The 13,434-nt window shown below is 42.4% G+C and overlaps 1 protein-coding gene across 5 annotated transcripts in view; it reads left to right on the forward strand.

Annotated features, from left to right (window-relative positions):
- Positions 1 to 13,434, forward strand: part of EIF4E3 (eukaryotic translation initiation factor 4E family member 3) — an 81,607-nt gene that overhangs the window by 45,549 nt on the left and 22,624 nt on the right. For all 5 annotated transcript variants that reach the window (XM_025377419.1, XM_025377420.1, XM_025377421.1 and 2 more), the window contains one exon: positions 4,864 to 4,936. Coding sequence is in view for 2 of the 5 variants with exons in the window: in XM_025377416.1 (XP_025233201.1) it covers positions 4,864 to 4,936 (73 nt within the window). In the remaining 3 variants the exon portion in view is untranslated. The remainder of the gene's footprint in view (positions 1 to 4,863; positions 4,937 to 13,434) is intronic.

The raw sequence follows: 13,434 nt of genomic DNA on the forward strand, positions 1-13,434 counted from the left end.
TCAGCAGCAGCGTTGGCTTCTACCCACCACATGCCAGTAGCACATCCTCAGTTGTGACAACCAAAAATGTCTTCAGATATTGCCAGATCTCTTCTGGGGTGCAACATCACCCTCAGATGAGCACCCCTGGCCTGTGGAGACAGGGTTTGGACCAGGATTCTATTGGGAAGGGAAGGTTTATAACATGAATGAAAGAAAAAGATTTTTAAATCTATGAGAATATACTGTATATGTGATACCAGTAAAAATGTTTCCTTCCTTGACATCCATTACAAACATTTACCTTCAGTTGCTACAAGTGTCTACTCAGGTGACAGGGAAGAGAGGTGTGGCTGCTGGCTGCCCAGGCTGCAGCCTTGCCATGAACAGCTTGCACTGCTACTTTAAGAAACAGTAACCGTAGGCCTGGTGCCGTGGCTCACACCTGTAATTCTAGCACTTTGGGAGGCTGAGACGGGTGGATCACGAGGTCAGGAGACCGAGACCATCCTGGTCAATATGGTGAAACCCCGTCTCTACTAAAAATACAAAAAAAAAAACAGCCAGGCGTAGTGGCGGGAGCCTGTAGTCCCAGCTACTCGGGAGACTGAGGCAGGAGAATGGCATGAACCCGGGAGGCGGAGCTTGCAGTGAGCCGAGTGCCACTGCACTCCAGCCTGGGCGACAGAGCGAGACTCCATCTCAAAAAAAAAAAAAAAAAAAAAAATGAAAAGAAACAGTAACCGTAGATGATACAGCTGCAGTTCAATTTTGAATCAGCAAGTCCAGTACAGACTGACCTGTTTACAGGGCAGATCGTTTAAAAATCTCGGGTTATTTGCTCTTCTGAAATTGATTCTGTGGATATGGCCCAATTTTGCTTGTTAAACAAGTATGAAGTTCAGGCATGAGGTTTAGGCACATTGGTGTTTTTCGGTGACTGTTGGAATCACATTTGACTCACAAAAGGACGCCTTGCCTTCTGCTGGCCAGCCAAGTACTTACTCCCATTAGTACTTTCGACAATACTGTTTTATTACTTTGAAGCCTGAATATTCAGAAAGGTGCCCAGCAGCTGGAAAGAATCTTTAAGATCACAGAATCACCCTCCCCCATGAAGAAATTAGGAAACTGAGTTTCTTTGGAGCCTAATATATCTCCTTTTTTTTTTTTTTTTTTTTTTTTTTTGAGATGGAGTTTTGCTCTTGTTGCCGAGGCTGGAGTTCAGTGGCACAATCTTGGCTCACTGCAACCTCCACCTCCCAGGTTCAAATGATTCTCCTGCCTCAGACACCTGAGTAGCTGGGATTACAGGCGTGCACCACCACGTCCAGCTATTTTTTGTATTTTTGGTAGAGATGGCGTTTCATCGTGTTGGCCAAGCTGATCTCAAATTCCTGACCTCAAGTGATCCAACTGCCTCAACCTCCCAGAGTGCGGGGATTACAGGCATGAACCACTGCGCCCAGCCCATATCTCCTTTCAAATCCCAGTACATCAGTATCATCAGGTGTTAGTCTGTTAAAATAGAGCTTTTGTTGAGTATAATCCTTTTGGTTTTTGTGAAGATCTTCCCTACCCTGCTCCATTGGAAAGACTATTTTAATATTGTTTCTTCTCAGAATATTACCTGGATACAATCTTGTATTAAAAATGGTGTTCAGGCCTAGAGGTGATGGGTCACTCCTGTAATCCCAGTACTTTGGGAGGCTAAAGCAGTGGGATCACTTAAGGCCAAGAGTTTGAGACCAGCCTGGGCAACATAGTGAGACCCTCCCTCTACAAAAAAAATACAAAAATTAGCTGACTACAGGTGACATGCACCTGTAGTCCCAGCTACTTGAGAGGCTGAGGCAGAAGGATCGCTTGAGCCCAGGAGGTCGAGAATGCAGTGAACTATGATTGTGCCACTGCCCTCCAGCCTGGGCAACAGAGTGAGACCTTGTCCCATAAACAAAACAAAACAAAAAATTGGGATTCAGCAAAAATGATGGCCTTGATGAAAACATACCAAAAGAGTCAGCTGTAAAACTCCATTTAAAAAGGCAAGTGTATATATGGCTTGAATGGGCAGCTTAGCAGTGATGGGTGAAGAGCAGGAAATCACAGATGGGGCACCTGTCTTCAAATCACATGTTAGTGGCCACAGACAAGTTCCCAAACCTCTCTAAGCACCAGCCTGCTCACCTGTAATGGTGATGAATAATATCGACAGCTTCATAAATAGGATTGCAGGGATTCAGTGCTTCAACGGAGGTCAGAGGCTCAGCACACTAGCAAAAATTCGGCACTTACATGTTAGTCATTGACACTGTTGTGTTACACTAATAAGCACTTCCTAGTTGTTATTTTATTCTAGAGTCCTTTTAGGGCCTCTGGAAATGTGATTTCTTCAAAAAACCTGGATAATGAAACTGAGGGGACCTATGTAACTTGGTACAATTATCTCCTGCACTGGAATACGAGTAAAAGACCAGACTGTGGAGACAGAGGCATTTAAAAAGAACCATATATAGTAAATTTTCATCAGTGATTTTTTTTTTTTTGTCTAGGTTAAATGGTATTATCCTCACATTGTATTTGGTTAAAATTGCCATCATACTATATGAAGCAACATTCAAATTATACTCATTCTAAACCGTTTCAAATTGAAGTGAACTTTAAAAATTAGTTAAAATTTTTTTTTGAATATACAGTTTTTTGAATGAAAAAAATGCAAAGCATATTTCCTCCCTTTGGGCCCTAGAATCCCACCCCTCAACACACACAGAGGGAAGAAGGCCTGTGTATACTCTCCTGTGTGCTTTGGGGGATCCAGGAATGTGTTTACTGGGCATATGTAGTAGAGCAGTCAGTTAAAGGAAGAAGAGTTGTATTTTAATGTTAAAATGATAGATTTTTCATGCTAACAGTCTATTCAGAAAATGTTAAGAGTTTAAAAAAATTTTTCCCCTCATTTAAAAAATAATTAAAGCTGAAAAAGGCATAAAATCTATGTTAAATAGCCAACTTAATATCTATCCAAGTTGATACTTCAGTAACTACAGCCCAGTCAATCCATGTGGACTGATGTATTTCATCAGGGGCCCAGGCATGAGCTGTCATTAGCAAGGTATTGATTGAGTACTTCATTCTTTGCCACACTCTTCGACATAGTTATTTTAGGCTTAAAGTCTGACAACAGCAAAATGTAGTCATGGTGTTTAATGTGGATTTGCTTTTCTAAAACAATGTCCAGCAAATTGAGTTGTAAATTCAGTGCTTTACAGTAGATTTCTTTATGGGACCACACCTGCCCAGTGGAAGTCCCTTGTTTTCCCCCAAACTAGTCCGTGATTGTGCTTCCTTAGTGACCTTCTGATAAGGAAGCGGTATTCAGAATTGCATTTTTTGTTTTTTTCAGACAGAGCCTCACTCTGTCACCCAGGCTGGAGTGCAGTGGCCCTACCTCGGTGCACTGTGACCTCCACCTCCTGGGTTCAAGCGATTCTCGTGTCTCAGCCTCCCAAGTAGCTGGGACTGCAGGTGAGCACCACCACTCCTGGCTAATTTTTGTATTAATATTGTTAGTAGAGGTGGGCTTTCACCATGTTGGCCTTGCTGGTCTCAATGCCTGTCCTCAAGTGATTTAGCTGCCTCAGCTTCCCAAAGTACTTGGATTATAGTCATGAGCCACTGCGGCTGGCCATAAATGCATTTTTGATATTCAGGTTCAACTCTTAGGGAGCATTCACTGGTTCATAGTTCAAGGACTGTAGTCCTTGCTGTGCTTATCCCAACCCGGGCATGGGCCTTTGGCTTTGCCTCCACCTCTGAGCTCATGTGAGTTTTGTCTCTAGTGTGCAGCGGTTTAGCAACTGTCCAGGAAGTACAACATACTGAGGGTCCTTGGGGGCAGTGTCTCTGGGGTCAATGTCTGGTAAAGAGCATTGCTTTTATAGATTCCAGATCCCAGTGGGTCAGCTGTGATTGAGGTACTTTATCCTCTCAGCAAGCTTCTTACTTCTCACCAACAACCAGATGTGGGCTTTCATGCATTATTTGTGTGATGAAACATAATCTTAGGCTGATATAATTGAACCCCAACATTTTTTAGCGTGAACTGCTAATTCAATATAGAGAGAAAGAAAAGGTGGCAAGAATTGAGAGTCTTGAACTCCTAAGGTTTGATGGGACCGGTCATTTTACCATCCCAGGCAACGGTGCTTGATAAAACCAGTTAAATTGCAGTGTTTCTGGTGACTAAACCTGTAGTATGTTGCCATCTAGTGGAACATACAGCAAACTAAAGATTAATGCAGTCTGACCATAAAGTTCCCCTGAGCTAATTAAATCAGCCAGAGAAAAGAACTGAAAGTATTTTCTAAAGGCAAGTGTTTTGGTAACATGCAAATTCATATGAAACCAGAGTTGACTTTTCTTAAAGTAGGCAAATGGTCACTCTGTTTCTCAAGAGTGCTTGCATACCACCCAGTTACTAACAAGTTTTCAAACATATCACCAGGCCAGGACACTGCATTTTCATTGTCATCTGTACAATATACAGTTTCTCTTCTAAAGTCCTGGAGAAAATGCTTGGTTATCAGTAGGTTATTTTGGTATGTTTTAAAATGTGATTTTAAGATGTCCATTCCCTTTCTTATTAATACATACTTATCCTTTTTTTCTATTAAATTTCCAAGAATAAATCTGATTTTTAGGAGAAGCAAACACATGACTTCACAAAGTAGGGATTTCACATTTTAAATTCTAACTATCATCCCCAAAATGTCCAGTCCTGTGGTTTGAGACCTGATTTTTAGGAAGACCTGAAAGATTCTACTGTGGACTGTTTTTTGAGCACTGACTGCTTGTTTTGTCTTTGTCCTGCTCCTGCTTGCCTAGATCCCTCCCTGGTGCCACAGCAGCTGAGTGCGCATCAAATCTGAAGAAAATCTACACAGTACAGACAGTACAGGTAAGAGCAAGAGAGGGACTAACTGGATTAACATGGCACACATCGGACTCTTAATCACCCACCTTGAAATCTGTTGCTGTGCTGGCAGCCCCTGTCCAGGGTTCTGCTCTGGAGTTGACTCTCGGCTCCAGGTTGGCACAACTGCCCTTGACCAAGTCCACCCCAGGGCCAGCTGAGCACACAGTCAGGTGGCCTGCTCTTCTCTTGGCCACCTGCTGAACCTTTACTACCTAAACCTTTCATAGACCCACACAAAAGGCAGACTGCAGTGTGGTTAAGAGCAAAGGTTTTCAAGATCTTTATCTGTGTTCCTGTTCAAACTCCAGCTCTGCCACTGCCTCGCTGTGCCTCTGTTCCCCATCAGTGAGAGGCAGTGGCGCCTTCCCTGCAGGGTTATTAAAGGTTTAGAGGTCACATAGGGAGAGCAGGATAGTGTGGAGCATGAAGATGGAGAGTCTCTGCTTGGTTTCCTACTTCACTTCGCAGTTCCATCATCCTAAATTAGGCATGGATCAACCCCTTTCATCTCTGTAAAATTGGTCTAATGGTAGCACCTACCTCCATGGGTTACTGTGAAGATTGAATAAGATTATGTTTATGCCATGCTTAGTGGAATACCTAATACGTAGCAGATTCTCAATGAGTGCAAGCTCTTAGTTCTATTAGTTCTTTCTCTATCTAACTCTGATGGTGGAGTTGGAAAAACACAACTGAAAAAACACAACTGGCCAGGCACAGTGGCTCACGCCTGAAATCCCAGGAGTTTGGGAGGCTGAGGTGGGAGGATTGCTTGAGCCTAGGAGTTCCAGAGCAGCCTGGGCAACATAGACCCCCATCTCTACAAATAATTTCCTTCAGAATTAACTGGGCATGGTGGCACACACCTGTGGTCCCAGCTGCTTGGGAGGCTGAGGCACAGTGATCACTTGAGCCCAGGATTTCAACACTGCAGTGAGCTATATTCACACCACTGCACTCCAGCCTGGGCAACAGAGCAAGACCTTGTCTCAAAAAAGAAAAAACCTGATTGATTTAATTGATCCCATTTCTATTTTCTTCAATAGCAGATTCTATCCAGTTTCTCCTATCTTCTAGTTTAATGGGTTGGTGCAGATAGAATAAGGCTTTTGAGGCTGCTTCAGAGTTGCATTGACTGTATGTCCATGAATTTTCTAGAAGGGACAGTTTTTAAATAGTTTTCCTGTTGTATCCCTAAATCTTTTAATGTCTTAGAAATTCCAATAGATCAGCATCTAAATTGTGTCTCTTAGGCAGCCTCTTACATGCAGAAGTAGCACAGAGATCCATTTTTTTTCAGGCTGTGGTCCCAGTATCTGGTTCAAACTGGTTCAAAAAAGTTGGCATGCATAATTACGAAGTCCCAGAAATCTGATTGTAAGGTGCTGTGTGTGGCTACCAAGGGCAGTGAGCCGGGTGTGAAGACACTGTCCTGACTGTGGGCCATTTCTGGTGTAGTTGGGGAAGTGACATAAACGTGTGGGAAGCAGAGCAGCAGTGCTGCTGTGCAGTGCCAAGTACAGACGGCACCACAAGGCAGCGCGAGGACCACTATCCAGAGACATCAACGTGTTCAGAATCTGGGAGGCCTCCCTGCACGTCTCCTCTTCTGTGGATTTAGGGACTTCTGTGACCTTTTCCCAGCAGCCATTTTATAATCCTCAGAGCGCTTGATTTGAAGGCCTGTCCTCATGTAAAGGCTCTCAGAGTCTCATTAGACTTTTCCCAATCCACATGACATTAGATCATCAGGGCTATGTAAGAGATTCCAGGGCTGACACTAGTCAGATGAGGGGATTGGCTTGGTTTTCCTGACCCTGCGAGATAACCCAGAGTATTTGGTAGAGCCCTTGAATCCACAGCATTTTAGGGTCTTCAGGGAGCAATTTAAAGCACCCGGGCAGGCACATACTAGGAAATACTTTCTTTAAAACTACTTTATTGGGATATAATTTGTATACAGTAAATGTAGATTTCTTAAGTATAACTTTTGACAAGGGTACGTATGTACAACCATCATGCAGATCAAGACAAAAAAAAATCTTTCCCATACACCAGAAAGTCTCTTTGTGCCCCTTCCAGCCTCCATCCCCCAAAGCAACCACTGTTCTCATTTCTACCACATTACATTCATTCTGTTACTGAACTTTATGTGAATGGAATCATGCAGTACCATATTATTGTGTCTGGTCCTTTGCACTCAATGAATATTGAAGAATTGAATGAGTGAATGAGGCTGAGCATGGTGGCTTACGCCTGTAATCCCCACACTTTGGGAGGCCGAGGTGGGCGGATCACTTGAGTTCAGGAGTTCAAGACCAGCCTGAGCAACATGGTGAAACCCTGTCTCTACTAAAAATACAAAAATTAGCCTGGAGTGGTGACACACGCCCGTAGTCCCAGCTACTGGGGAGGCTGAGACAGGAGAATCGCTTTAACCCGGGAGGTGGAGGTTGCAGTGAGCTGGGATTGTACTGCCCTCCAGCCTGGGTGACAGAGTGAGACTCTGTCTCTTACATGTACACACTCTCAAAAAAAAAAAAAAGAATGAATTAGAAGTTAATAAATGAACCACTTTCCTGTAAGGATTCTGTAGGCTGCACATTCTCAGCGGGGGCCAAAGTTGATTCTTGCAGAGGAAGTACATCAGTGAACAAATCTCGCTCTTTTTATGTGCAAAGCATAGATGTCCATGCAGTCCATAAACATATATGGTATCTCTGTGATATTAAAATTTTGTCATAGGTGATTAGGATAAAGGGCTCTTTTAGGGCCTAAGGGAGCAACAGTGAAAAAAATGGCTGAGAAACACTGCCTTAAGGATCAGGAAAGTCCTTTCTCTCTCAGCTGTCTGTGCTCCTTCGGTTTCTCATCTGTAAAACTGAGGTAATATTAGTGCCTACTCCCTAAGGTTGAGTGAAAGTTAGATAAGATAGGTATATAGTTCTTAGTAATGCTTGGCACTTAGCCCTCAGATGTGGCCGGCTTTTACTTAAGTGTTACTGGATTCTGTCCCTCAGCTCTATCAGTTATCTGGTTAGGGTAGTCACAGTGCCTTGGTTGATGTCTCATATGTGACACTTACTAGCTTGGACAAGTTATATAACCTGTCTGAATCTCATTTTACTCATCTGTAAGATGGGAATAATTGTGATGGTAATTTTATCATGCTGTCATGAGACTTAAATGACACAATGATGTAAAAAGCCATAGTTAAGTACCCAATCATCTGCCATAATTTGTCTACTTCTACTGAGTTATCTTTTTATGCTTTCTTCAGTCATATTTTATATCAGAAAACTATACACCACTGCTTCTAGATTATTTATTTCAAGTGATTATACTCTGGATTGCACCACCACTAACAGGTGTATGTGAAGATATTTAACTTATCAATAACTTTTGAGATTTCAGCCTGCGAGTGTCCTTAACATCTAATCAATTGTCCTTAGTATTTAAGAGCTGGCCAGGATATTATCTTGCAAGTCATTTGAGGATATGCTTTTGTCCCACTGTTTTTTTAATTTATTCTAGGATTGTATATTAATTATTTTTTCTTCAGAAGCAGGGTCTCACTCTGTCACCCAGGCAGGAGTGCAGTGGTGCAATCATAGCTCACTGCAGCCTCAAACTCCTGCTCTCAAGAGATCCTCCCACCCCATCCTCCTCCCAAGTATCTAGGACTACAGCCATGTGCTACCACACCCAGCTAAATTATGTTATTTTTTTGTAGAGATGGGGTCTTGCTATGTTGCTCAGTCTAGTCTCGAATTTCTGACCTCAAACTGTGTTCCTTCCTTGACCTCTCAAAGTGCTGAGATTATTCTCACTCCATTAGCACTAAAAAAACCGCTTCTCCGATTATGTCTATATTTTCCTCCCACATGTGTTTAGATGAAAGGTAAAAATCATGTGATATTAATGATTGCCTTATTAAAGACATATGTGTCTTTTTACACTTTGAGGCCCTTTAGCAAATCAAAGTAGATGGGTTTGGGAGAGGAATTGTTACCCCATCTATTAGCTGAGGAGCCTGAGGCTGGAGATAAGTGGCCCAAACATTCAGTGGAAAGAGCCAATCATGCCATGTCTCTAGGACTGGAACTCCCTCCACTTCCAGTTCAGTTCTCTTTCTTTTACTCCCCCTGATTGAGGAGTCGGGGAGGCTCAGCCTCCAAAGGACCTGGGAACCCCTGCTGAGGACACTTTGATCATACCCAACAATAATTCTCTCTGCCTGGAGTTAAATTCATTTCTACTTTCCTGCCTTTCTTGGAAAATTCCATTTTACATCTAGGCCTGTTTTCCAGATGCTTATTGATTCTCTTACTCTTTTGTGAACCTGTCCAAATTTTCCACAGTTCTCATGTGGTTTTGCATCCTCAGGGGTTGCAGTGCAGAATAGAAAATGGCTTTTAGCCAGGTGCATTGGCTCATGCCTGTGATCCGAGCTACTCAGGAAGCTGAGGTGGGAGGATTGCGTGAGCCCAGGAGTTCGAGTTCAGCCTGGGCAACATGACAAGACCCACATCTCTAGAGGGAAAAAAGAATAGAACACGGCTTTTGAACAAGCCTTATTTTACCTGTTGGAGAATGAAGAGCTACCTGCCAGATGTGATTTGCAAGAGAAGTCTCCCTTGTCCAGTTTATTTCGGCCTTACCTGCTATAAGACTAAAAATCCCACCCCTGAAAACTCATTCCTGTACAGCACTCTGTCTCGAACCTCAGTTATTTGAAGTTATCACCTTCAAGATTTTGCCACACTTAATCTCACTTGTATATTCTACCCGGTATTTCTTATAAATTGACTTCTCATTTAAATTTGCATAAAACAGAAACCATATTTCCTCTATAAGTGGAAATTCAGCATCGTTTATCATAAACAAAGTCTTCATAAAGGGTATATATAACCTATTGAAATTAAGAAAATGTTTCCCCTGCATATGCCAGACTTATCCTGTGTACTGTCGATAATATCAAGACTTCATTTCATTTCAAGCCTCTTGACTGTGGAGTTGTGCAGTTATGGATCATTAAGTTAGGGCTGCAGCTTGCTTTCCAAACCCTTGGGAAATGAGGGCTCTTCGTTCAGAAGAAGAGGTTTTCTAGGTCAGTATTGATCATGGAGGATGATGGAAAGATTGATTCCCAGTACTTACTGCCCTGGACACAGCAGGACAGCCCATGGTGGGTGGTGTCTTGCAATAGAATGACCTGGAGTGAACCCCTTGGGAGAAGGGAGGGGCCTGAGGGGAGAGAGGAAGAAAGCCAACACTGAAAAGAGAGAAAGAGAAGGACCTGCAGCCAGGTCCACTTCATAGTTCTGTCTAGCGCAGACTTCGAATCAAGTATAACAAGATTCTTTATCCATCATTTAGTTTATTCATTATATGCATAATAGGATCAACATCTATAGCTACAATCCAGTTATGAAGAAATATAACTGAAGTTAAATTGCTCGTGTTCCTCCACATTCTCAGTGGAGGCCATTGTGTCTGTGTATTGGGGTGGGGCGAGATTTGACCTTGTTAATTAAAAGTAATTTAGTCACTTCAACTGTGAAACTGGGTCTCTTCCAATTTAAGTCTCTTTTGGGGAAAATGACCACCCTCTTCTCCTTCTCCAAATGAACAGGCATAGGCAGAAATATCCCTGACCCCGGGCCATGCCCACCGCCTCTGGCCCTGCTGTAACCTCATGTCATGAAGACCCCTGCTATGTACACGCACGTCCAGACCCCAGGCCCTGCTGTCTGTAGGCTTTCTAGCAATTTCAAGCTCCAGATTGGAGATTTAGGAAATGTTGTCTGCCTTCCCCCTACCCCACCAGAATGAGGGGAACCTATAAGGTTGTGGCAGGCCCTCCCGGCAAAAATAACCCCTCCTGCCTTCACAGCTGTTCTCAGACCTGACCGCCATGTTGCTCAGCACTGTAGGAATGAGGGCCTTTTCTGGGAGTCTTGGAGCCTCTTGGGCTGTACCAGAAAGCGGGTTCCACACTGCTCTGCTCTAGGCATCCCCAAACTTTGCGTGGGGCGCTCTCCCATCCTTTCAGGGTTTTAACCTCACTCTCCTCTCACTCCAAGCTTTTAACTCCCCAACTCAGAGTTGGTTTTTTACTAACTGACTTTCTATGTGGTGGGAAATTACCCTCACATCCTATCACATCTCGTTTACTCTATGATCACAACTCCACACTTGGGCTCTCTCTTTAAATCAAGTCCTTTTTGGAATTCAAAGGAAAACCCATTTCTCTCTCAGGTACCTAGCTCTTGTAAATCAGAAGCACTCTGCTTTGAGCCTTTGTGTCTGCTGTGAGTTAAAAATATCCATTAAACTCTTCAGTTGCCTATTTGGTTCAGATGCCTATTGGCCCTGCCCATAAATACCACTGATTCAGTTGGTGGGAAGCCCCAGGCAACTAGTAATACCTAATGAGCAAAAATATTTGTTTTATTTTTTTGAAAATACTCTCCTGCTACACATGCCACAACCTGGAATAAATCCTGTATTTTTTTTTTTTTTTTTTGAGGTGTGTTGGCTGGGTGGTTTTGTTTCTGGTTTGTTTTACAAAACAGACATATCACTTTGTTGTCTGTCAACACATGACATTTTTTCTTCTGAAGAATTTCCAAGTGCATTATTTTTCTTCAGAACATTCCAGTAGGAAATTGAGGAGGAAATTTGCCAGTTTTCTTGGTAATGAATGATTATCTATTTGGCAGAAGACTGTCAGGTGGGACATAGTTGCTCCAATCCAGTACTAATAGATTGGGGATTTATCAAGTGGTCAGCATATTAATGGGTCTAACCGTACTTTGCTTCCTTCCTTAGGCCTTGCAAGTGCTTTCACTTTGTATTTCGTCATTACATTTTCCAGTGAAGTAGCTGTATCCTTATACAGAGGACGCAACTTGGGTTTCAAGGGCTACATGACCTGTGAAGGTTATCCTGAGAACCTAGGTCTTAAATCCAGGTATTAGACTCCATTGGACAGGTGTCTTCCTTGCCTCAGTTTCTCAAGGAGAGGTGCCAGATTGGTGTTCTAGAACATACCTCCCAAGGAGTGGATTGCTGTGGTCAAAAGCTGACCCTCCTGCATTCAGCTCAGTTCCCCAAGGACTCTTCACTGTGCCCTGTTCACAACTGATGGTCACAGATGTTGACTGAATGAAAGATGTTCAACTTTTATACCTCTCCTAGTCCTAGGGTGATTCTCAAGGCTTTTGGGGAAAAAAAGCATTTAACCATTATTAATAAACATTGTGCTTAGTTTTACTTTTACTGCAATCTTCGATTTGGAAGTCCAACAAAATTAATTATAAGCCTAATGGCTTTTGAAATCTATTTGCAAGATTTTATGTATAGTCAAATTTAAGTGTTTCCATTTTCAAGATGTGTTACAGAGAGTATAATCTCGAATTACCAGGCTTCCACTGTAGCAGACCTTTCACTTCTGCAAGGGTGGAAGAGATTTTCAGCAGCTGAATAATGGTAGATTCCTTCCTGTAGGTATTTCACCAGCAGACATACTTCACAAATATTCTACACATTGGATGAGGTTTGCAACAGGGAAACAGACCAGTTCAATGACACATGTCTTTTAAAAAGGGCTTTTTTTTTTTTTTTTTTTTTTTTTTTTTAATGGTGTGACCGGATATTTTGCTCCTATTTTACGCTCAGCACAAATGTACAAATACGTGCTTTAATGAATATGTTAAGTCTATCTCTGATCTTCTTGGGCTGTAATCTCTTCCTGTCAAATTTGCCAAGCCAAGCAGAATCAGTTGTCTTGTTTTTGTTTTCAAGAGAAGCTTCTAAAGCTCCAATCCTTAGCATGATCTTTAGTGTTTTTCTGATCTTTGAAATGGAAGAGGTGTTTTGTTGTATTTTTTCAATGCGCTTCAAGTACTAGGTTAAAAAGTCAAGCTTTGACAACTTTTGACAGGGGCATGACGGCAGGAACTTTGGTTTGTGATGCCTTTGAGGAGACTTGAAGTTTGCCAGCACCAAAGTCCTCTTGGTTTTTACCTTAGGCAGGAGTTTTCATCTTAATGTTATTTTGTGCATAAATTCTACAGAGGACATTGCCGCATCATAACTGGGTTCTCAGGCTGGAGTTGACAACCACCAGCCTCTTGGGAATTATGGGCATCTTACTGATGGGAAAACATCTTTAACATGTGTCCCTCTTTCTGTGGCTTCATGACCTCATTCCTGGCTGCTAAGATTGGAGAAAGATGTGTCAAAAACATAGAGTAATATCTTAAAAGAAAATAGCTGAGTAGTTAGGAACAGAGGTTTGGGAATCAAATTGTCTGGATTCAGATTCCAGCCCTACCTACCCACCCTCATACCGCAGACAGTCTGAAATATTGGAATAGTCTTATTTGTACAAATAGCAAAGCATTTATGGGATAGGTACCTCCATAAAGAGAGATGTGTGTTTGAGGAGCTACTGTTATTACAGTAGCTTTTAG

The sequence above is a fragment of the Theropithecus gelada genome, chromosome 2 (assembly GCF_003255815.1).
Source record: "Theropithecus gelada isolate Dixy chromosome 2, Tgel_1.0, whole genome shotgun sequence".
In the NCBI taxonomy this organism is placed as follows: Eukaryota; Metazoa; Chordata; class Mammalia; order Primates; family Cercopithecidae; genus Theropithecus; species Theropithecus gelada.